A 25468-nucleotide genomic window follows, 5' to 3' on the forward strand; every position below is an offset into this window, starting at 1 on the left:
TTAAACAAAAGACAAGTGTCTGCTTGCACTCTTGAATTTCTGAAATATAAGTGTTGCACCTCCTTTTAATCCAAACTACAAATTATAACAATTTGTGAATTTGCAGTGGATAGAACACCGCCAACAGTATCAGGTCCTCGTGATACGACAATAATAACTACTTTGAATAGCGATGGAAGGACTTATACATGGACTGAACCAACTGCAACTGATAATTCAGGATCGACGGTCACACTGGTCAGTAGAAGTCACATTCCAGGAGCAAGGTTCCCCACAGGAACAACTACAGTGACATACGTCTATCGCGATCCATCGGGCAATGAAGCGACTTATGATTTTGATGTGATAGTCATTGAAGGTAATATAGCTAGAATTTCACTAGAGTACGTTTCAAACATATCCATGCCCTGTTATGAGTTTATCTCTTTACTTCTTTATGTATATACTGTTTGTTTTACACAGTTGATTCGGAACCACCAGTTGTGACAGGTCCAGGGACTGTTCAAGTTGAAACTCCTCTAAATAGCGGAGGTACAAACGTTTTCTTCAGTGAACTGACAGCAACGGATAACTCAGGGATGACTACATTGGTTGAAAGAAGTCATACTCCTGGACAGTTCTTTCCTACAGGGACAACTACTGTGACTTACATATTCAGAGATCCGTCTGGAAATAGAGCGACATATGATTTTGACGTCATCGTGGACGAGGGTAGGCGTAATTGACAGGATTGATTATTCGTACGTGGTGAGAGTCATGACGCATGACATTGTAAAGTTACCGCGTCCACGTACGAGTATCTAATCCTTTCCAATGTTGTGATTTTGTGAATTTGTGAATTAAATCTAATACTGGAACTAAAATTATGAACTCACATTGCTACGTTCATCTGAAAACATCGGACTTCGTTAAGCATCTGATTGATGATGTTGTGACGTCAGATGTGATGACGTCAGACGGCGAGAGGAATGTCTCGTAACGTCGGGTCCCATGCGTGTGACAACTGAAAGCGGAGTCCCCCTTTCTTGTTAATGGCGGGCTCCTCCACTCTCTCCCATATGGATGATCTAACTCCTCTCTCGAACCAACTCCTCCTTATCTAGGATAACTGCTTCCTAAGGGTTGAAGACGTGTTCAGTGTTCCTTTTCATTGTTATTATGTGATTGTTGCTATTCATATCAATATTCCTATCAAATTTTAATTTTCTTATTCTTTATTCAAAATGTTAAAATAATATTAGTAATAACTGCCAAGAAGGGTTGTTGTCCATTTTAAGCTGAAATAACAAGGTAAAGGGAAAGAAAACCCACTCGTTATTTTGGCCATTTAACATGCAGCTCTATGGGAGGACATTATGTCACAATAAAAAAAAAAAAAAGACTTTATGTCGAACTTTGCTGTGTGTAAACATTACAAATATGAAAAAATCAGGTTTGAAAAAATTAACCAATTTTTTATTATAAGATCGTGCATTATGACTTTAAACCCTGATTTCGGTATTATTTACGGTAACAATATTTTATGAACGAACCATGTTACAAATGGGAACAAAAGGAGAGTCTCGGGAAACTACTTGAATTGTCTACTATTTCATACTTACAATGTACATAAGGTCTTTATAGTTTTATATCGGTTTATCAATCGCAAATTTGTAGTTGACTCGGAGCCACCAATGGTACAGGGCCCTGGTGATACCAGAATACAAATACCTTTGAATGGCCGCGGAACCAATGTGAGATTTACCGAGCCAACGGCTACAGATAATTCTGGAACAGTGCGTCTGGTGAGCAGAAGCCATACTCCAGGACAAAGGTTTCCTACAGGAACAACTACAGTGACATACGTCTTTGAAGATCCGTCAGGGAACCGAGTGGTATATACATTTGACGTAATCGTAGAAGAAGGTAATATTCATACGCTTATATAATATAATAAGGGGCAGCAATTATGAGCCATGGGGACGGGTAAAATGGGGTGTGTGGGTGGGTGTGTGTGTGAGGGGTGTGGAGATTGAAAGGGGATAAGAGATATTTAGCACAATTTGGCGCGCATGATTATAGCACAGTCCTTAAAGGTGGGCAACCTGATTGACAACCTCATCCCCCTACTTTACCCCCATCAAAATGCAGTTTTTGGTATCAGAGGAAAGCTCATATTTTTCTCATTAACATTTGAGACGAATTCAACAGTTTTATAGATCATATCTTCGGAAATACACCGATTTAAAACGCCTAATTTCAATATGTTAATGAGAAAAATAAATAGGATCTCTCATTTGATATCAATTTATTACATGATTATGATTATCATTCGTAAAAACACTGTAGACTACCAAAATCACGCTGTATAACATGTCAGTAATTCCATAAGGAATTAGTCACATTTACAAAGAACATTTACATGTTCTTTTCGCATGAATATTTGAAAGGGACGATATTGTATGTTATAGGTGAGTGTTAAAGAATTCTATTTTCCAAATATATCAGGTCACCTTCCTTTAAGAGCTATATTGCTATCTAATTTACGATAACATGTACTATTACTTGCAAATTGGCAGTAACTCCAGAAGTTGCTTTTGTTGTCACAACTTATATTGGTAGTGCAGGAGGTTCGTTGTTGAAATTAAAGTGTGAAGATTTTCTTATTAAACAGTATTTAATGGTTCGTTTGTATTTGATGGTCTGTACAATGAACAATTCATTTTATTTTCATAAAATGCTAGAGTGAACAATAGCCCACGAGGAGTGACACAGGTCAATAACTTATATAGGCACATATAGGCACTATAAAAGACAACCATGTGTGCCAATCAGTGGATCACAGCAGCTTAGAGTGGGGGTTGCTGGCCCCCTCACCCCAGATACACACCTAAGCGGTGCGGTGGGGGTGTGCACTATAATACATGACCCAAACTGAAAGCATTCAGAACATTTCGGGCATCCAGGTGGCAGATAACTCTCGTTCAAGGATAGGGTGGTCAGTGCTGTAGGTTAAACCCCTCACTATGTTCACCCTGGTAGCGAAATGCATCTTTCTAGTAAAGCTTTAATATATAAGCAGTCCACCAAATTTATGACTGGGTATGGGTTGGTCGGATCCATTTTGACGTCGCCATTGGATTAACACGTAATCATGAAATCTTCACAAACAATTCTAAATGTGACATGTGGTGTCAAAGAAAAATTATGTTATTATAAAACAGTTGGGCCACGACAAATGCCCACTGTATATGATGTTTTTCAATTGGAAATTGGTAACCGTCTATTTTGAACGGACTGTCAGCCGATCTAGTTCAGCTTCGTACGTCGTGTGTCCTCTACCGCCTGGTACATGGTGGCGCTAAAGTCCTACTGTGATATGTACACAAAGAAACTGCTATGCTTTGTTGTCCCAATCACTTGTCTGTTTTCTCTCGCTTTCTCTCACCATTGAGGATATTGCTATTGCCATATACTCTTAAAATTTCATATCTTGTTTTGATCTAAACGATGCACGATGCAAAACTTTCTTTTAAATGCAGTTGATACGGAACTACCAGTTATAAGCGGCTCGGGTGATACGACAGTTACGACTCCTTTAAATAGCGGCGGAACTACCGTCTCATGGATTGAACCAACTGCAACTGATAATTCAGGAATTGTCACTCTAGTGGAAAGAAGTCATGCTCCAGGAACGAGGTTCCCTACAGGAACAACCAGAGTGAGATATGTCTATCAGGATCCATCGGGCAATAGAGCAATTTACGAATTTGATGTGATCGTAGTTGAAGGTATTGTGTAGTTTACAGAGTGTCGAATACAATAATCAAATTTAGTCTGACCCTTTCTTTGCTTAAGTAAAAATAAAAGATGGTACTGCAGGGAAAAACATACAGACGAACTTAGTTTTAAAGATATATTTGCGCAATTGTTTCATAATCGTAATGTGTTGTCTAGGAAGTTGTAATTTACGGGAGCACTTGCAGGTGTTTTGAAAAAATTTCTTGGGCGTCAGAACGTGTAGTGAATTAATCTTTTCACGCACATGCATGTAGCAGGCAAACCATTCGTGTATACCTTACCAATCAAACACAATGATTTAAAAACGGAATAAACATGTTTTGGTTTTGGTCAAAACGTTATCAACCCTATTCCCAATTGATTTTTACATCTGGTGTTCAAATCATGAATTACAAAAAAGTCATCGGAGACATTTGGTAAAATACCATGATCATGCTTGTACATTAAATACACCAAGTTAAAGCGTATTCATAAGCATTATATTTGATCAGCAAAGAATTTCTGCTACTTTTAGAATCATTCCCACTGGTCAGTCATGTCACTAGCATTATCTAAACTTTCCATCTGGCACAAGGCGTTTAAGAAGTGTATTTAATTTATACCATGCAATATAGTTGACGATATTCCACCTGTGATCAATCACCCATCCGGATCCGGATCCATCGGCCCGGATATACGTATTACCACTGGATGTAACACCGGAGGAAGAACAGTAACTTGGACGGAACCAACTGCTACAGATAATTCGGGCTCTGTCTCCCTGGCTGCCAGAACACGTGCTCCGGGGCAATTCTTCACAACTGGGACGACCCCAGTGACCTATAGATTTGCAGATCCCTCAGGCAATGAAGCTTCATATATGTTTAATGTGATTGTTATAGAAGGTAAGAAGGTAATGGTTTCAAATTACCATTTAAAATATTGTGGGTAATTGACTTGGGATAGCAGCACCTGCAAGAATATACTTTCTAAAATGGGTCATATCATACTACTGATTAATTATGACAAATATAAAGTTTCTTTTCTTTTTTATTCTTAAGCTGAATTTATACTCCATCACTGAGAGACTGACCAATAAGGTAGCTCGCTTTTCCAAACGCAACAAAAGGAGTTCTATCTCATTTGCTGAAAACCAATTGCTATCGCTCAGCGATGTAGTATAAATTCAGCTTTACTCTCGTCTTTTTTCGGATTACAGATCGATAGTCCGAAGGGTAATTAGTCCGAAAATCCAATAACGTAGTTTTAAACTACGACCCTTACCCTAACTTCTTACTTCATCCTAACCTATAACCCAAACCCTAAACCTAACCCTAACCCTAAAAATAACCCTGACACTAATTCTAACTTTGACCCTAGCTAAAGCTAGCTAACTCAAATGCTAACCCTAACCTTAATAATAACTCTAAATCCTAACCTAAAATGCCCTAATCCCTAACTTTAACCTTTTTCAGACACCTTTCGGACTAATGGGCTGTTCTTTCCCCCTCTCTTTTCTCTTATGTAGAAAATTGTAAGTCCATGTGTCATCATTCATCGGTTTTATTAACTCTTTTTCTTGCAAATATCTGCACAGTTGACCCAGACCCTCCAACCTGTGGCCCGTTAAATGACATTGAGCTCACAATTCCGCTTGGTATCGGAGGCACAACAGCTACTTGGACGGAACCTATAGCTACTGATAACTGTGGTCCGACATCACTTAACAGCAGGACTCATGCACCAGGGGACTTCTTCAACACGGGTGAAACTCGCGTTTCATATGTGTTTTCTGATGAATCTGGAAATTTCGTGACCTGTGCGTTTAATGTACAAGTTACCGAAGGTAATGTTCTTAAATCTTAGGGGAGTCCTTAAATTGTATCCTTGCATTGCAAGGCACAATAAAAATCAAGGCACCAATAAAAAGACAAACAGATGGATCTTAATGTAAAACTTCCTGGTGCAAGAAGGGTAAAACATTGATTTCTCAGATGCAAAGGCGCACAATCATCTGAATAACAGAAAGTGTCGGGTTTATTAAAAAAATACAATACTATGTAATATTTTTTTTGATCTAAACGATGCACGATGTAAAATTTTCTTTTAAATGCAGTTGACACGGAACTACCAGTTATAAGCGGCTCGGGTGATACGACAGTTACGATTCCTTTAAATAGCGGCGGAACTACCGTCACATGGATTGAACCAACTGCAACTGATAATTCTGGAATTGTCACTCTAGTGGAAAGAAGTCATACTCCAGGAATTAGGTTCCCTACAGGAACAACCAGAGTGATATATGTCTATCAGGATCCATCGGGCAATAGAGCAACTTACGAGTTTTATGTGAACGTTGTTGAAGGTATGGTGTAGTTTACAGAGTGTCGAACACAATAAAATATAGTCAATCCCGTTGTTTGCTTAAGTAAAGCATAAAAGATGGTATGGAGGAAAAACATACAGTTTTCATTTTTAAAAACTTTTCCTTTCCCTTCGCGTCAGAACGTGTAATGAATTAATCTTTGCACGCGAATGTATGTAGCAGGCACCTCTTTCATGGATACCTTACTCAGCAAACACAATGTTTAAAAAACGGAAAAACATGTTTTGATTTTGGTCAAAACGTTATCAACACTATTCCCAATTGCTCTTTACATTGGTGTTCAAATCATCAAATCAAATCTCAGAATGTTTTGCAAACAAGTCATCATCGGAGAATGACGTTTTGATATAAAGGCTTTTAAAACATTCTTTACTTACTACTTGTTTTTATAACAGTGGATACCACCCCACCACAAATTATAGGTTCAGGTGATATCACCGTCACAACCCCACTAGGCACAGGTGGCAGGACCGTAACATGGCCAGATCTCACAGCAAATGATAATTCTGGCGTGGCTACTCTGGTCAGCAGTACTCATACCAATGGACAGTTCTTCCCAACCGGAACGACCACAGTAACTTATACATTTACTGATCCTACCGGTAACAGAGCCACCTATGACTTCAATGTCAATGTAATTGAAGGTAGGAATATGTTTTCATTGTAATCCTCGTTGGGATAATCAAGAGTGTTTCTCTCTAGATGTTGGTGATTCAGACATCATCTTGTGTTAAAATGTCTATTTCCCAGAGAGTATGGGAAGATATTATGGAGTAAAAGTCAAAAGCATATACTTGCTTTATTCAAAATTTCAGTTTCATTTACATATTCAAATCTGTATAGATTCTCTGGGATATGGTTTTGAGGCAGATTATCTCGTTTGCAGTTGACCTATGACATAAACCGGAAGCTAGTAATCCGAAATCACTTTAGGGGGCTGGCATTTTCTTCGGAAGGGGGGGTCCCAAAAATACTGGGGGTCATAGAATTTTCAGACCAAAAATAGGGGGTTATAATTTTTAACACCCCGAATTATTTAGGGCTGGTGACTTAAAATTTTCGCGCGCTGCGCGCGCATTCTTTAACTTCGCAGTCGAAATGTGCGTACAATCTATGCAAAATTTGTACACGCTCCGCGCGCCTTCTTTACACTTACAATAAAAATTTTACCGCGCTCCACACACTTTCTTCACTTTTAAGTTTTGACGCGCTCCGCGCCTTAGTTCCGGCAATGAATAATTTTCTTGAGTCTGTGTAGTTGGAAGGGGGGGTCATAACATTTTTCGACCCGCGATAGGGGGGGTCGTAAAAAAATTTTGCCCGCGATAGTGGGGGGGCATAAAAAAATTGACTCCGGTCACCGACATATTTGAGACCCCCCCCCCTTCCGAAGAAAATGCCAGCCCCCTTACACATTACATCATTTTTGATAGTTATACGACATTTATTTTCATTTTACTTCACTGATATTTACCTAAACTTTCTACACGAAAGTTAATCTGAACCCTTATACGGTATAAGTAGAGACTTTTAGATGGCGAAAATTCATTCAACCCATTTACAGTCTGAGAAGGGGTTGCATTAACTGTCTATTCATTCCACCCGACCGCACAAACGGATTCAACGGTCGAACATCATAATGCATCCAAAAGAGGAGTAATCTCAGGGTTTATAATGTAACGATGAAAAAAAATCGTTCCACATTGGCTTGAATATACGAGGGACGGTCAGTATGTAATGAAAGTTGACCTTTTACCCGATTATTGAATATTTGGATGCAATTTCTTTATGATCACATGAAGACTGGTACCTTTTATGATCACATGAAGACTGGTACCTTTGTCTTTCAAACACACATGTTTAAATGATATCATATACTTGATTACGTAACAGCATTAGCATAAAATCAATAGACAAGGGACACTCTCAAATCACGCAAAAAGGCGGGCCTTTTAAATTACAGCAAAAGTACAAAAGTTCTGCCTTAAGTAAAATATGCGACTTACCATTAAACTAGTGTGGAAACGGGACATCTTTGAACTTCAAAAACTTTCAGACTTGAAGGGAAGCAATATTATTCTGCAAAAATGAAAAATCAGTTATTACAAATGACATTAAATATCTCCATTATGAAACAGATTAAAATATAATGATTTATCACATGTGAGAGCTAGTAATTAGTACGATGATAACTGCTGCAAATCAAACAACCATCTGCGCATGCGTAGGTGGGATGACCGATACAACATGCTGGAAATGTATGAAAATTGCACAATTTTATGTAAATAGGGCTTAAAATGTTACAAAATGCTATGTAAAATTTTAAATATAAACTTCTTATTAAAACGATGATCTCTCTCTGTACCACTTTTTTTGCATGTAACACTAGTAGAATAATAGTAATAATAACAGTATATTATTTAAATGATTGTTTCAAATATTTTCTAAAGAGACTCCCTTTTTAATGTTTTGCGATTAGTCATCAGAACTGGCCAAAAAAACTTCCACGTTTGCTATTGTTGGCAACATTTAAAAAATTGTTTATAGAATAAAAAGCCCTGTTTTTGTCAAAAAATAACACATTGACCACACATTAAAAATAAACTAAAACCTTTCCAGCTCGACAAAGATGGTTTTAGGGCTGGAAGTTTGTGTTCTGCTACTATTCCAAAAGGCAGCACTCTCCATACTTTAATTCCAGGTAAAATCTAAAATATACAATACCTCATTTCAGCCTCTTATTTCGCTTAACAAAAACGCCTCTTTTTCGGTCAGTGACTGTAGATCATTGATTTTATGCTAATGTTGTCACGTGATCAAGTGTGTGATATTATTTTTTACATGTGGTTTGAAAGACAAAGGTACAGTGTTTATGTGATCATAGAGAAATGGAAAGAAAATAATCCATATATAGGATTACAAGTCAACTCCATAACCTTTCTTGATTTATACCATACAGTTGATGAGATCCCGCCAACCGTGTCCTGTCCCGCTAATGTACAACACACCAGTATAACAGGCATTGGAGGGATGAACATAGAGTGGAATGAGGCATCTTCTACGGATAATTCGGGTGTATCCAACCTTATATCACGTTCACATGTTCCTGGCTCATTCTTTCCTGTTGGGGAAACCCCAGTTACATATACATTTGAGGACCCTTCGGGCAACAGTGGGTCTTGTACCTTTACGGTCACTATATCTGAAGGTCAGTCAAGTCAAGTAACCTCAAACTTAACTTCAAACTTATGATGATGATCATGATTACATTTTTAAAAGCCGCCAAACTGGAGTCAGAGTTACTCTAAAAGCAGCCACTCTGCGACTCTATGTCTAAAATGACCCCATATGGATGAGGAAATGTAGGCTTTCATTCCATGGTGTCAACAGCCAAACTATTCCCGAGTCTGACTATCTTGAAGAGTCATAAATTTCTTGACTCCGTCGACGACTCTGAATGTAGAGTCAATTGACTCCAAGTATTGAGTCAACTGACTCTCTTGTGACAGTTTACTCCACTTTGAGAATCACTTGACTCCATTCTGGCTTTCAGTGGAATGCGTGTTGGGATTAATATGTACATTACATATACGTCTGTGGATGGGTTATGTAGTTGGAGGGGGGGGTGTGTGGGTGGGGTGTGTATGGAGTACGTTGGGTGTGGGGGTGCGTGGGGTGTGTATGAGTGTTATCTATGAAGCAGAGACATTTTATTGACTCTTGATTTTTTTTCTTCAAATATTTCCAGCTAATCCATGTCTTCCACAGCCGTGTCTGAACGCAGGCACATGTGTTATTGAAAGCCCTACAGCTTACACTTGTCTTTGCCCAGAATGTTACAGCGGAAATAACTGCCAAACTGGTAAGCCAATATTCCTGTTAAGGCGAGTGCGATGGCAGGACTGATTTGTTCCACTCTGAGCCATTTAACTAATAATGTAGTGTACTTTTTAACATTAATACATTGAACCTGGAAGTGAGTAAACCAATAATCGCGTTCATATGTGACGTGTCATGTCAAAAGCAGACACTTTTGGGCAGGATCGTAAATGGAGAAATAGCCAAAAATCTGCCCGGGTGATTTTTCACAATTTGGGTTGGTTGCGAATTTGTGATGTTATTAATGTTAAAAATATTGTCTGATAGTTTCAGACCGGAATATAACTGGCATCTTGTATTTTTTGAGACATTTTTCAAGGTAATTCCTGCTCTCAACATTGTCAATAATATTTTGAAAGGCCGATATCTCAATTTCCAATTTTATATTACCATAACTTACGAACTCATTATCTTCGCTTAGGAATATCCGATTTCATTGGGAAAAATGGCGTTATGGAGCAAAATATCTCTATATTTAAGATATGTAAAAACCTCAAAATTTATAACCTGCCCAAAAGTGTCTGATTTTGACATGACACGTCACATATTTCCATATGTTTTGCGGTTCTTAATTATACTAATGTATGTTTTTCATCACGTTTTAGGTGCCGAACCTTGTGAAAACCACAATTGTGTCAATGGTGCCGCGTGCGTACCCTTCGCAAATTCCTGTGATCAATACTACTGTGAATGCCCGGATTGCTTTACTGGAACATTCTGTACTCAAAGTAAGTCAGTATTGTTTTTTCTTTCTAGACCATTTCGGAAATTTCCGAACTCTTGCCGTTCAAACAAAAATACAAGCTACGTACGTCATCACATCGCCATTATACACGCACGTGCAACAACCTGGATCTTGGTACACGTGGTCCCCATAAACGGACAATTTGCCACTATTTTTTTATCAAAATCGGAGCAAGTTGAAATTTTTACCCCTGTACAATCAAAATTCGCTATTTTTACCCTAAAATGAGGTTTTTGTAGAATAACTCCGTAACGATAGGTCACAAACTATACATTTTTGAAATTCTTGTGATCAGACGAATAATTTGGTGTATCGGTGAGCAAGATTGGAGCATTTTCACATTAACCCCTGTGTGATATTTTGTGACCTCTAGAGGTCACTACGGGTCAAATCTGAAATGCCTTCACATCTTGAAATAAACTTGGGACCATTTTCGTCATGTGTGGACACTCTCATCCTTTTATCACAAAGAGCACAATCCGCAGTACCAATCCAAATTTAGCCCGAATCGTGCAAATTTAATAATATTTAGTTTATTTGTGTATCATTTTATCCAACAACTCTAGTGTTTCTAGTATATTTGTTTTATTAACAATATAAGCTGTCCTAGTGTACCGCGTTCTACCATGTTTATGTGTTGAAAAATCACTACTTTTTCTTCTAATCTGATTTCAGGAGCTGACCCATGTGCAAACCATCAATGTCAAAACGGAGCACAATGTACACCTAATCCGACAGACTGTTCCAAGTACACGTGTACATGTCCAGCTTGTTTTTCAGGACAGTTCTGTCAGAATGGTATGTTACTTAATCAGGAAAGTTATGGAAAAGAAGGAGAAATAGCTTTCATTCTTATAATCTATTGCGTGCATTTTATGATCTCAACTTGTTAAAGTTACTTTAGTTCATTTCCTTATTGCTGGGTAGCATTGGTTAGGATATAATATCCCGAGGTGTCTTTTGAGAAACAAAACAAATTAAACAAGACAGTGTCAATCTTTCATGTTCAGCACCCTTATCAGCCTTTATAAATAAAATTAATTCATCCAAAAGATTGGATGGTGAATAATACCAACTACTTCAAGTAATCGTAATTCTTCTTTCTATTTCCTTTCCTTTGCAGGCTGTTAAATAATTCACATTTTCTGTGAATTTCCATAGCCTTCGTAATTTAACTCTACACAGAGACAGGGACGTAGCAAAAGCCTCGGGGCCCATGGCCAAGGAGCAGTGCTGGGCCCTTTTTAACATCTCCTTTATCAGCCCTATCCCTAACCCACACTTTTGATCGAGAGATTTAACAGTCTATTCATTGCATTTTTTCAGTTTACGACGCTTGCACAAACCACCAATGTACTAATGGGGGTCAGTGTATATCAGTACCTAATGGAGGATGCACCGAGTACACCTGCTCATGCAGCGGATGCTTTACTGGGTTATTCTGCCAAGAGAGTAAGTTTTAATATCATTATTAGATGTTGTAATAAAATTTAACTTATCCTCTCATCAGTTTGAATATTCTCGTAAAGAATTATTAAAATATACGAACCCGCAACCTTCCGATTATGCGTCGGAGCCCATTCCGCTCGGCCACCGTGCTCCCTCATCTGTTTTAAAGAAAAGCGAGGTTACTATTATTTTTCAGGTCGGGATCCATGCGCTCTAAATCCATGTGTTAATGGTGGTACCTGTAGCCTGGTACAGGGTAGTTGCTTCTCATACCAGTGCCAGTGTAGCGGATGCTTCTCTGGATTTAACTGTGAACTAGGTAAGTGTGTGTGTGTGTGTGTGTGTGGGTGTGCGGTGGGTGGGTTAGTGGTGGTGCTTTGCGGGTGTGAAAGTGTTGTGTAAAGTATGTGGACTGGTGTACGTGACTGGTGTACACTTTTGAAATGAGAGAGGATGCCACAAATGTATTGCAAACATGATAACCTACGCACTGTGTCAAAACCAGGTAGATAACTTATTTTGTACAGACGTGAAACTAACGTATAGAAATACGGCGTGCAGCGAACTTGGAATTATAATCACACCGTCAAGTGCCAATTAACAAAATAAGCTGAACTTATAGGCCATACTCCGTCGCTTAAAAAGACAAATGAACTATGATGCACGGCACTAGAAATCCGCATCCGGGACGCGGCGCGATGGCGTGTGCGTGTTGGGCGCTTATAACACGTGCCGTGTGCGAGCACAAACAGAGATCACAAACCCATTACATGAATGCGTTTTGAATCCCGCGCCTCCCGTGTAGAATCGCCCATTAAATCATGATGTTATGATCTCGCCTGGCATCTATAGCAGTTAATCGCACTTTGGTTACTTTCTTTCTATCTCTGAATAAAGTGCACACTGTATGCAAATTCACACTGTACGCAATTTCCTTTTTAAATGCCATGCATAATTATTTAAATTTAAGATACCGTGTAAACACATTGATTATGGTTTGATTATAGTTTGTTTTGTTTTTCAGCCATTCCTAATCCATGTAGCAATAACCCGTGCCAGAATAATGGCGTTTGCAATGTGATCCCTGGACAATGCTTTGCCTACTCATGCCGATGTCCACTTGGGTTCACGGGCATTAATTGCGATCAGGGTATGTAATGATCTTTGGCTGTAATAGTTATTCGCCGTCGAGGAATCTAGGACAATATTATGGATTTACGATTATTATTAGTTTTAAAAAAGATTCTACTTTTGTTAACAGTCGTTCTACAGGGTGTATCAAAATAAAGTATACTCGAAAAATGCCACTAGATTAAAAGGTACAAGGTATTTAGTCAAATTACTTTCGTTGTTAGTTGAATCAATATCTTGTCCTCCCACAACTGTAAATCACTGGTGACTCAGTGGCTATTTTTGTGAGCCAAGTAAAAATGCCGTTGCGCGAAGTCAATTAAAATCACAGCAACATGAAAATCACATGTTTAACTACTATCTAATAGTGTTTGTCTTCCACGTGGCCACTACGACATGGCCATCATTCCTCTGTTTGCAGATATCAGCTCTCCTCAGCATGGCATTCACACCACGTCTTATGAGAGGTCTGTCCTGCCAGGTGATGTCAACTTGTGCAATTTATTATGTATCTCTGGAGTGCATCAAGGTCTGCAGGAGGACTTGTAAATACCTCTGCTTTTAGATAGCACCACTTGCTTCAAATCAATCACACACGATTGCCAAACAAATAAACAAGGCATTCTGTCAATTACTGTAAAGAAAGTGGTGACACTGTGATTTAAATGTTATTTTAATTGACTTCGCAAAGCTGCATATTTACACGGCTCACAATAATAGCCACTTATTATAGTCCTTATTAATGGTCCAGTGATTTTACAGTTGTGGGAGGACAAGATATTAATTCAGCTATCAACCAGTATTTTGACCAAATAACTCATACTTTTTAATCTAATGGCATTTTTCAAACTCTATACTTTATTACACCCATGTATAAGTAGAGTGTGTATTCGTTAAATCAAACCCAGGAAAGTTTAATACTTGACCATCTCCACTCAATCTTTCATTTATTTTTTTTACATAAAAAGAGTGACTTTGTGTTTTTAATATACAGTCGTAACTATGAACATGAACCCGTGTACAAGTTTTCCATGTATGAACGGAGGTTCATGTTTGACGATGGATGCTACCTATTACATCTGTGTGTGTCCTGCTGATTATCTAGGAATCCACTGTCAAACCAGGAGAGGTGAGTTTGAAGAATTTGTGCAAAGGCATTCTGAGTTTTAAGATTTGTGAGGGGTCATGGTCATTAAATCATGACGGAAATATAACGCGATGAAACCGGATACAAACGCTGGATCAAAGAAGCTGTGGCAATAAGAAAGAGGGCGCGTACAACTCTAAACAGAGACGAGGGGCAGTACCAGCTTTCTCACATGTGTGATGAGTTCCTGCAACAAGGATCCAGAAAATCCCCAGAAGGAAATTTAACTGGCAACCCAAAAAATCACGCTTGAAATCTCTCTAGCGTCGGTTGTCAGTGATGCAATCACTCCTCATCAAACGTTGACAAAGGCAACAGTGGTTGCTGAAACGTACACAGTAAGTGCATTATATCTGGATCAGGTACAATGAACTTTGTTTACTAGTTTACTCTACTGATCCTGATGAATTTGTGCAAACACGGATAATCTTCCAACTTACATTTGGGCTCCAAATTAAACCTTACGCTATTGGTGTACAATTTACGACGATTATAACAGTTAGTTTAATGGAGGCTGATCTTTTCTGTCATGATCAGACTTTAATCACATTTTTTCTTTAAATTGCAGCCATTCAGATTAACTTGGATTCCTGTACCACCAATCCATGTTCAAATGGAGACTGTTACAATAGTTATAACAGTATCAGTTCCCCTAATAATAACTTCGTGAGACAGTACACATGTGTATGTGAAAATGGCTTTACTGGAGTGAACTGCGCCCTTAGAACAAGTAAGTAAAATATCTTTACTGGAGTGAACTGCGCACTTAAAACAAGTAAGTAAAATATCTTTACTGGAGTGAACTGTGCCCTTAGAACAAGTAAGTAAAATGGCTTTACTGGAGCGAACTGCGCACTTAAAACAAGTAAGTAAAATGGCTTTACTGGAGTGAACTGCGCACTTAGAACATAAGTAAAATGGCTTTACTGGAGTGAACTGCGCACTTAGAACATAAGTAAAATGGCTTTACTGGAGTGAACTGTGCACTTAGAACAAGTAAGTAAAATGGCTTTACTGGAGTGAACTGTGCACTTAGAACATAAGTAAAATGGCTTTACTGGAGTGAACTGTGCCCTTAGAACAAGTAAGTAAAATGGCTTTACTGGAGTGAACTGTGCCCTTAGAACAAGTAAGTAAAATGTCTTTACTGGAGTGAACTGCGCACTTAGAACAAGTAAGTAAAATGGCTTTACTGGAGTGAACTGCGCACTTAGAACATAAGTAAAATGGCTTTACTGGAGTGAACTGCGCACTTAGAACATAAGTAAAATGGTTTTACTGGAGTGAACTGCGCCCTTAGAACAAGTAAGTAAAATGGCTTTACTGGAGTGAACTGCGCACTTAGAACATAAGTAAAATGGTTTTACTGGAGTGAACTGCGCCCTTAGAACAAGTAAGTAAAATGGCTTTACTGGAGTGAACTGCGCCCTTAGAACAAGTAAGTAAAATGGCTTTACTGGAGTGAACTGCGCACTTAGAACATAAGTAAAATGGCTTTACTGGAGTGAACTGGGCACTTAGAACATAAGTAAAATGGCTTTACTGGAGTGAACTGCGCACTTAGAACATAAGTAAAATGGCTTTACTGGAGTGAACTGCGCACTTAGAACATAAGTAAAATGGCTTTACTGGAGTGAACTGGGCACTTAGAACATAAGTAAAATGGCTTTACTGGAGTGAACTGCGCACTTAGAACATAAGTAAAATGGCTTTACTGGAGTGAACTGGGCACTTAGAACATAAGTAAAATGGCTTTACTGGAGTGAACTGCGCACTTAGAACATAAGTAAAATGGCTTTACTGGAGTGAACTGTGCCCTTAGAACAAGTAAGTAAAATGTCTTTACTGGAGTGAACTGTGCCCTTAGAACAAGTAAGTAAAATGGCTTTACTGGAGTGAACTGTGCCCTTAAAACAAGTAAGTAAAATGGCTTTACTGGAGTGAACTGCGCACTTAGAACATAAGTAAAATGGCTTTACTGGAGTGAACTGCGCACTTAGAACATAAGTAAAATGGCTTTACTGGAGTGAACTGGGCACTTAGAACATAAGTAAAATGGCTTTACTGGAGTGAACTGCGCACTTAGAACATAAGTAAAATGGCTTTACTGGAGTGAACTGGGCACTTAGAACATAAGTAAAATGGCTTTACTGGAGTGAACTGCGCACTTAGAACATAAGTAAAATGGCTTTACTGGAGTGAACTGCGCACTTAGAACATAAGTAAAATGGCTTTACTGGAGTGAACTGGGCACTTAGAACATAAGTAAAATGGCTTTACTGGAGTGAACTGTGCCCTTAGAACAAGTAAGTAAAATGGCTTTACTGGAGTGAACTGCGCACTTAGAACATAAGTAAAATGGCTTTACTGGAGTGAACTGCGCACTTAGAACATAAGTAAAATGGTTTTACTGGAGTGAACTGCGCCCTTAGAACAAGTAAGTAAAATGGCTTTACTGGAGTGAACTGCGCACTTAGAACATAAGTAAAATGGTTTTACTGGAGTGAACTGCGCCCTTAGAACAAGTAAGTAAAATGGCTTTACTGGAGTGAACTGCGCCCTTAGAACAAGTAAGTAAAATGGCTTTACTGGAGTGAACTGCGCACTTAGAACATAAGTAAAATGGCTTTACTGGAGTGAACTGGGCACTTAGAACATAAGTAAAATGGCTTTACTGGAGTGAACTGCGCACTTAGAACATAAGTAAAATGGCTTTACTGGAGTGAACTGGGCACTTAGAACATAAGTAAAATGGCTTTACTGGAGTGAACTGCGCACTTAGAACATAAGTAAAATGGCTTTACTGGAGTGAACTGGGCACTTAGAACATAAGTAAAATGGCTTTACTGGAGTGAACTGCGCACTTAGAACAAGTAAGTAAAATGGCTTTACTGGAGTGAACTGCGCACTTAGAACATAAGTAAAATGGCTTTACTGGAGTGAACTGCGCACTTAGAACATAAGTAAAATGGTTTTACTGGAGTGAACTGCGCCCTTAGAACAAGTAAGTAAAATGGCTTTACTGGAGTGAACTGCGCACTTAGAACATAAGTAAAATGGTTTTACTGGAGTGAACTGCGCCCTTAGAACAAGTAAGTAAAATGGCTTTACTGGAGTGAACTGCGCCCTTAGAACAAGTAAGTAAAATGGCTTTACTGGAGTGAACTGCGCACTTAGAACATAAGTAAAATGGCTTTACTGGAGTGAACTGGGCACTTAGAACATAAGTAAAATGGCTTTACTGGAGTGAACTGCGCACTTAGAACATAAGTAAAATGGCTTTACTGGAGTGAACTGGGCACTTAGAACATAAGTAAAATGGCTTTGCTGGAGTGAACTGCGCACTTAAAACAAGTAAGTAAAATGGCTTTACTGGAGTGAACTGCGCACTTAGAACATAAGTAAAATGGCTTTACTGGAGTGAACTGCGCACTTAGAACATAAGTAAAATGGCTTTACTGGAGTGAACTGGGCACTTAGAACATAAGTAAAATGGCTTTACTGGAGTGAACTGCGCACTTAGAACATAAGTAAAATGGCTTTACTGGAGTGAACTGTGCCCTTAGAACAAGTAAGTAAAATGGCTTTACTGGAGTGAACTGTGCCCTTAGAACAAGTAAGTAAAATGGCTTTACTGGAGTGAACTGCGCACTTAGAACAAGTAAGTAAAATGGCTTTACTGGAGTGAACTGCGCACTTAGAACATAAGTAAAATGGCTTTACTGGAGTGAACTGCGCACTTAGAACATAAGTAAAATGGCTTTACTGGAGTGAACTGGGCACTTAGAACATAAGTAAAATATCTTTACTGGAGTGAACTGTGCCCTTAGAACAAGTAAGTAAAATGGCTTTACTGGAGTGAACTGCGCACTTAGAACAAGTAAGTAAAATGGCTTTACTGGAGTGAACTGCGCACTTAGAACAAGTAAGTAAAATGGCTTTACTGGAGTGAACTGCGCACTTAGAACATAAGTAAAATGGCTTTACTGGAGTGAACTGCGCACTTAGAACATAAGTAAAATGGCTTTACTGGAGTGAACTGGGCACTTAGAACATAAGTAAAATGGCTTTACTGGAGTGAACTGCGCACTTAGAACATAAGTAAAATGGCTTTACTGGAGTGAACTGCGCACTTAGAACATAAGTAAAATGGCTTTACTGGAGTGAACTGCGCACTTAGAACATAAGTAAAATGGCTTTACTGGAGTGAACTGGGCACTTAGAACATAAGTAAAATATCTTTACTGGAGTGAACTGTGCCCTTAGAACAAGTAAGTAAAATGGCTTTACTGGAGTGAACTGCGCACTTAGAACAAGTAAGTAAAATGGCTTTACTGGAGTGAACTGCGCACTTAGAACAAGTAAGTAAAATGGCTTTACTGGAGTGAACTGCGCACTTAGAACATAAGTAAAATGGCTTTACTGGAGTGAACTGCGCACTTAGAACATAAGTAAAATGGCTTTACTGGAGTGAACTGGGCACTTAGAACAAGTAAGTAAAATGGCTTTACTGGAGTGAACTGCGCACTTAGAACATAAGTAAAATGGCTTTACTGGAGTGAACTGCGCACTTAGAACATAAGTAAAATGGCTTTACTGGAGTGAACTGCGCACTTAAAACAAGTAAGTAAAATGGCTTTACTGGAGTGAACTGCGCACTTAGAACATAAGTAAAATGGCTTTACTGGAGTGAACTGCGCACTTAGAACATAAGTAAAATGGCTTTACTGGAGTGAACTGGGCACTTAGAACAAGTAAGTAAAATGGCTTTACTGGAGTGAACTGCGCACTTAGAACATAAGTAAAATGGCTTTACTGGAGTGAACTGCTTACTTAGAACATAAGTAAAATGGCTTTACTGGAGTGAACTGGGCACTTAAAACAAGTAAGTAAAATGGCTTTACTGGAGTGAACTGCGCACTTAGAACATAAGTAAAATGGCTTTACTGGAGTGAACTGTGCCCTTAGAACATAAGTAAAATGGCTTTACTGGAGTGAACTGGGCACTTAGAACAAGTAAATAATTCAACTGAAAGTTGATTACCTAGTAGAACACCAATTAATGAAAAGTGGCCCGAAGTGTACATGACTTTAAGTGATTAGGGTAATCCACTCAAATCCATTTAATACCCAAAGGGTATTAAATGTGCAAAGGAATTATCGATCATGTCAAAATCGTCCACCTTTGGTGACATGATACTGGTACTATCAATTTTTCAGATTGACAAACTTCATAATTAACTCGTTCTGCAGAAATAATAGTGACTGTCTCGATATTTGTAAATGAGGTAGTAGTCGCCACCGGGATAATGGCAATTTTACCCTTTATATCATATAATGTTTTATGAAATAACCATGATATATTATGACTAAATTGGCATTACTTGTTGATCTTTGTTGGTGCACTTATGCAAGAATATTTGTAATCGAAATCCTATTATCTTTAAAAAAAAATAGTAGTCGAATATACAACGTAAATGACGTAATCATGATAATTGCTCATAACTTTCCAGCCAGTATTCCCGAGTTGGATATTTGCAATCTTGGAACACGTCCACCGTGTCGTAATGGCGGAGTATGCTTTAATGATTATCACAGTTTTGACCAAGACGTCGACTACTTCTGCCAATGTCCTGTTGGTTTCGTAGGACACAACTGTGAAAATACTTGTGAGTATAACGATCAACAATCCGGGTGATACTTCAGAATAATTACCGCCATCACAAGTAATTAAGATTGGGGTTAGGGTTTAAGGTTAGGATTGGGGTTGTTTTAATGTTAGGGTCTAGAACACTAAAAACACGGGCGGCTGTTTCAATTTTAGGCAAAACAATGTCAACGAAATATAGATTACAATATTTTGTACAGTGTTTTATGAACATAACGTTAACTATCTACATTTTAAAACTTATTTGCATGTTCACATCCTAAATCCATATAATTATAAAAGATCGGGACATTTTTATGGTTCATCGAAATTAAAAGGCGGAAACGAAATTTACCTTTAAAAGCAGATGCAGAATACAAAATATTGACGCCTGTAATTTTTGATCATTGAACTTTTGCTGATGTTTCTGATATAATGTTCTTCCCTTCACATAATGCACGTCTATATTATTTTGAAAATATGTATTTGTTTCAGACGTGAATCCTTGCAGTAGCTCACCATGTCTTAATGGTGCACAGTGTAATGCCTTCAATACCTTCTTCTCATGCGCATGTCCAGTTGGCTTCACCGGGATACTCTGTCAGTTTGACAGTGGTAGGTATAATATTAGTCATGTTTGTCAAAATAGTTTGTTAGAATATCAAACTTTTTGTAAATACAAAAACTGTAGCTGCACCATTTGCCAGATTTAACCAAATAACTAAGAGTTGTTAACATATGTGCCATAATTGTATTGCGTTTTGCATTGCACATCTATTTTAATTTGGTAAAGATTGATTTTATCAATTATGAGAAACATAAACATTAAAATTCTGTTCAATTACTTTTCTAGTTTCTGATAACCAACCGCCAATAATCCAAAGCTGTCCTTCGTCGCAGTCCTTATTTTCACCCGTTGGTGGTGCACAAGCAACGTGGATCGAGCCTACCGCTACAGACAACGTGGATCCGAACCCATCCCTGATTCGTCAAACTCACACACCAGATACGTTTTTCCAATTGGGTAGAACAACTGTGACGTATGTGTTTACTGATGATGCAAACAACGCAGCGACGTGTAGCTTTTACGTGACCGTCTTTTGTAAGTGCTACAACTGCTCTTTCCTGTAAATCCTAAAATCCTTTGCGCTTTTAACCCTACGTGACGTCATGCCGATGCGAACATCTACGCGTTACTCTAGTCGTTCAGTGACGATGTTCCATAGCGATGTGCGGTTTTTTTAATTGACCTTTTCGGTAAATCCCATAATTCTTTGTATCACTGATGTCGTCATTTAACATAACGTTGACTTGCGAAGCGTAGTAGCGATGTGCGCTAACCGATGTTTGCATCGACATGACGTCAAATGACAACATGTGGGGCAAACCGCAAGGAATTATGGGATTTACCAAAAAGGTTAATTGGGCGTAATGTTTTCAAGATTAAATCAAAAAGACTTTCTGGATTTCCCGAAAAGGTGAATTCAAGGTGTTGCTTTATCTCTTGACTTTTAATCACTTTGTGTGTAGCGTAACATTTATTTGGATTTATGTGTGAAATTTTGTAACAGTAAATTGCAGGCATTAGTCTAATGGAGTCATGCCTCTTTGCTCAAAACAGCCCGTAACCAACGGTGCGTCAGCAGGTGTTGGTTACGGTTACGGGCATGACCCGAATCACCTGAAATGTCTTGCAGGGTTAAACAAATAAATTACGATTCATGTTTTTACATATAAAGAACAAAAATGTTTCAATATTGATTAATAGGGAGTGACCAAATTCTGTGTGACCAAAAATATTAAAGATGGTGCATAGCAAGCTTACTTTTACGTCCAGTTAACGTAACGTAATGTAATTGTGTCCATGCTGCTGTTGTCGCTCTAGCATGTCTAGTGACAATTGAGCTAGTTTGGAATTCCACTAGACAAGTGCTGCTAATTCCCCCGGTCTAAAGATACAAAACTCGTAAAGCTGATCCCAGTCTACCTGTATGAAACTCATGACGGTCTACGTAGGTTGATTAGGGTTTGCGCTGATATCAAAATAATGCGTATCCCTTGAATGGGTTATGGAACGATTTGGAGCACCGTGATTGGCGACTTTCTGTAAAATGCGCGGCCTTGTAAGTTTAGCACCACACTGTAAGTAACGATCATCGTCCTGATATGCCATCGGTTGGATCACAGCGGAGGGTGGTCAAGAAATCCCTCGACTTAAAATGAATTATCTTTACCATTTCCTCAACAGCTATAAATAACGACGTTACCCCTCCAGAGATCACAGGATGTCCTACCAATAATATCGTTGTTATGGTATCATCGAGCGAAACGGGGGCAACAGCAACATGGACCGAACCAACAGCAACTGATAACACGGGTTCAAATCCTACTGCGACCAGTACCCATCTTCCAGGCACCAGATTCCCTGTTGGGACGACACGTGTTACGTACACTTTTACTGATACGTCCAGAAACGCTGTCACGTGCTCCTTTAATGTGGTTGTAAATTCAGGTGAGATGATAATAAGCTTCTAATAAGCTAAGTTATACACAGATATGTCCGGCGCTAAAGGGAAATTTGTGACATCATCATAACCATGCTTTCCGCATTGATTATCTGTATATCCAATTGCAAAAGAATGACGAAGCATCTGCCTGCATATGCACCGTAATGAATGGACAGTTGACCATTTGAAACATGAGTAGTCATTGTATTCTGGGGTATAGACAGCTATGTAAGGTCATTGTGACGTCACATTGATCAAAGAGAGTTTTATAATGACGTCGCCCATGAGTGGTCATTCTCAATTAATTTCACTCATTCCAAGATTTATCGAAGGTTTAAACATGCTGAATTTTGACTAAAATAATTATGAAAAGAACTTTAAAAAATTGGTTCTTAAATTTCTTTAATTGATTATACTTCAACCATTATTGACAGCATCTTATCATTATCTCTCTCATTCGTGTCATTTTTAGGAGCTGATAGCACAGCTCCAGTGATAGCAAATTGTCCGCAGCAGGTTGTGGTACCAGTCGATCCAAATTCACCTAATACTTTGATCGAATGGACTATGCCTACAGCAACGGATGAATCTGGACCAGTTACGTTGTCAATCTCGTCAGTGGCAGAGCCCAGGGTTCTATTTCAAGACGGTTCTCAACCAGTCACAATTACATACGTCTTTACGGATCCGTCAGGCAACTCGGCAACTTGTTCCTTCAATGTTCGATCCCAAAGTATGTATCCAGGTTTTTCTTCAACTAGTGCACCTGTAGCTGTGAGGGCCCTGTAGGCTGTAGCTGTTAACTGCACCGGCAGCATGATAGCGATAGTGTTTGATCCCTGATTACCTTTTTTGATATGTTCCAGCCATATAAATTTTTTAGTATATTTAAGCCCAATTGCACATAGGCCTACTTTAATGTTTGACCCCATATGACTTCGACCCCGAATGATTCGGTTTAATTTTTTCATGCCCCGTGATATGGAGAACTATTTTCACCAAGTTTAAGCCAAATCGGGCAAAGGTTAAAATATAGCTCCTGGTTGACCTTTGACCTAGGATGACCTCGATTTTAGTGCTCTCCTTATATGAAGGATTCCACTCACCAAGTTTAAGCCCAATCGGGCGAAGTTTAAATTAGCCCCTATATGAATTTTGACCTCGGTTGACGTCGATTTTGTTTCGTGCATATATTTCCCTCGTATCAAGGATTCCACCCACCAAGTGTGGAGGATGGAAGATTCCTCCCACCAAGTTTAAGCCCAATCGAAGCGCGGCGAAACGCATAGCCGGACAGACAGACAGACAGACAGACACACAGAGCGTATGATTGTATTAATATAGATATAGATAGAACTGTATGTAAACCGAGGGAACTTTATCATTTTGGGAGTGTCAACGTAACAAAGCTAATTCACACAATCATGACAATAGAGAACTGTCAGAGTAAATAGTAAAAAATCACAGTGGTTTGTATTGCCCTGTGCACAGACGTAAGCCAATTAACATATCATTTTGCGGTATTATACCGGTAACACCGCCTGATTTAGGAAATACTATACGATAATAGACCAACGTTATTTCCTATAGTGTATTATGACTGTTTTATGTTATATATTATTGTTAAACAAAAACACAAATAACTCGCCAATTTTGGTGTGTGTGCCGGGGTGTGTCGCATCTATGATAAGCTATGAATCATGGCAATACATTCGTCTAAATTCCAGCTGGTACAGTAGATTCAACCCCACCAGTCATTCAGAACTGCCCTAGTGATGTTCAATTCGAGGTACCAGATACATTCACCAGTGGAATAGCCTCATGGGCAATACCTACGGCTACTGATAATTCCGGTGTCACACCCATTCGCACGCAGACTCATACCCCAGGAAATACTTTCACTGTCGGCAGCACCCCAGTTACCTATTCATTTACTGATGGTTCAGGGAATGTGGCGAGATGCACCTTTGATGTTATTATTTCTATAATGGGTAAGAAATGTTATTATTTCTATAATGGGTAAGAAATGTTATTATTTCTATAATGGGTAAGAAATATCAAACTTTAACCTCTCAGGCTTGTGCAACAATCAGGCGGCGGATGACATGATAGAGAGAGACGGCAAAACTGCTCAGCCGTATGGCACTTTCCACACAATCGGAACACGGAAGTAAATCGGGACTGAATTTCGCAGCTGTCGTGATCACTGGTACGCGCCATTCAATTTGCACACTGCGTGATCGGAGCCTAACCAACACGCCGAATTTTAAAACCGTCACAGCGACTCTCACCCAGTAATAATCAAATTTTACTGTATTTAATTAATTTGAAGGTTAGTTTTGTGGGGTTTATTATCGAACCTCAACGGTTTTAGCTTGTATTAACATTATTTATTAACATAGCCCTACTTGTTTGTAATATTTTAAGCGTTTTTAAATTTCAAAATAATCCCATTCAATCCGGCTGACAAAGGAAATTTACTGAATTTAGAGAATGCACGGAGTTCACCACCTGGCAACAATATGTTTTTAACTGATCATATCCACAATGATTTGTGTGTTTCTTTGAGTATTCTGTACAAAAGATAAATTGTTTAAGCTATTTGCAGCAAAATTATAATAAAAGTTACTTCAACCCATATTGTAACATTTGCTGAGGACGACCCCCTCAATATTTTTCATAATTTTTATAGGATTATATTGTACTTTATTAAACCAACATACTCTGCAAAAATCAAGACCTTATGTAGTTTTGTCAAAATCCGAGATTTTGAATAAAACGCAGGGACCGTCGTTTTGTTATTACAATGGAAATATTA

General features: G+C 38.7%; 1 protein-coding gene across 1 annotated transcript in view; it reads left to right on the forward strand.

The window, feature by feature from the left end:
* The window catches only part of LOC140172446 (uncharacterized), a 74997-nt gene that overhangs the window by 33444 nt on the left and 16085 nt on the right, over positions 1–25468 (forward strand). Inside the window, exons 14-36 of the mRNA XM_072195593.1 lie at positions 107–358; positions 463–711; positions 1657–1905; positions 3522–3770; positions 4395–4664; positions 5357–5605; positions 5876–6124; positions 6541–6789; positions 9105–9353; positions 9894–10007; positions 10630–10752; positions 11445–11567; positions 12096–12221; positions 12415–12537; positions 13243–13368; positions 14344–14478; positions 15065–15226; positions 20010–20165; positions 20639–20758; positions 20997–21245; positions 22392–22655; positions 23123–23383; positions 24378–24641. Coding sequence (XP_072051694.1) covers positions 107–358; positions 463–711; positions 1657–1905; positions 3522–3770; positions 4395–4664; positions 5357–5605; positions 5876–6124; positions 6541–6789; positions 9105–9353; positions 9894–10007; positions 10630–10752; positions 11445–11567; positions 12096–12221; positions 12415–12537; positions 13243–13368; positions 14344–14478; positions 15065–15226; positions 20010–20165; positions 20639–20758; positions 20997–21245; positions 22392–22655; positions 23123–23383; positions 24378–24641 — 4611 coding nt within the window. The remainder of the gene's footprint in view (positions 1–106; positions 359–462; positions 712–1656; positions 1906–3521; positions 3771–4394; positions 4665–5356; positions 5606–5875; positions 6125–6540; positions 6790–9104; positions 9354–9893; positions 10008–10629; positions 10753–11444; positions 11568–12095; positions 12222–12414; positions 12538–13242; positions 13369–14343; positions 14479–15064; positions 15227–20009; positions 20166–20638; positions 20759–20996; positions 21246–22391; positions 22656–23122; positions 23384–24377; positions 24642–25468) is intronic.

The sequence above is a fragment of the Amphiura filiformis genome, chromosome 16, assembly GCF_039555335.1.
Source record: "Amphiura filiformis chromosome 16, Afil_fr2py, whole genome shotgun sequence".
NCBI classification, from domain to species: domain Eukaryota; kingdom Metazoa; phylum Echinodermata; class Ophiuroidea; order Amphilepidida; family Amphiuridae; genus Amphiura; species Amphiura filiformis.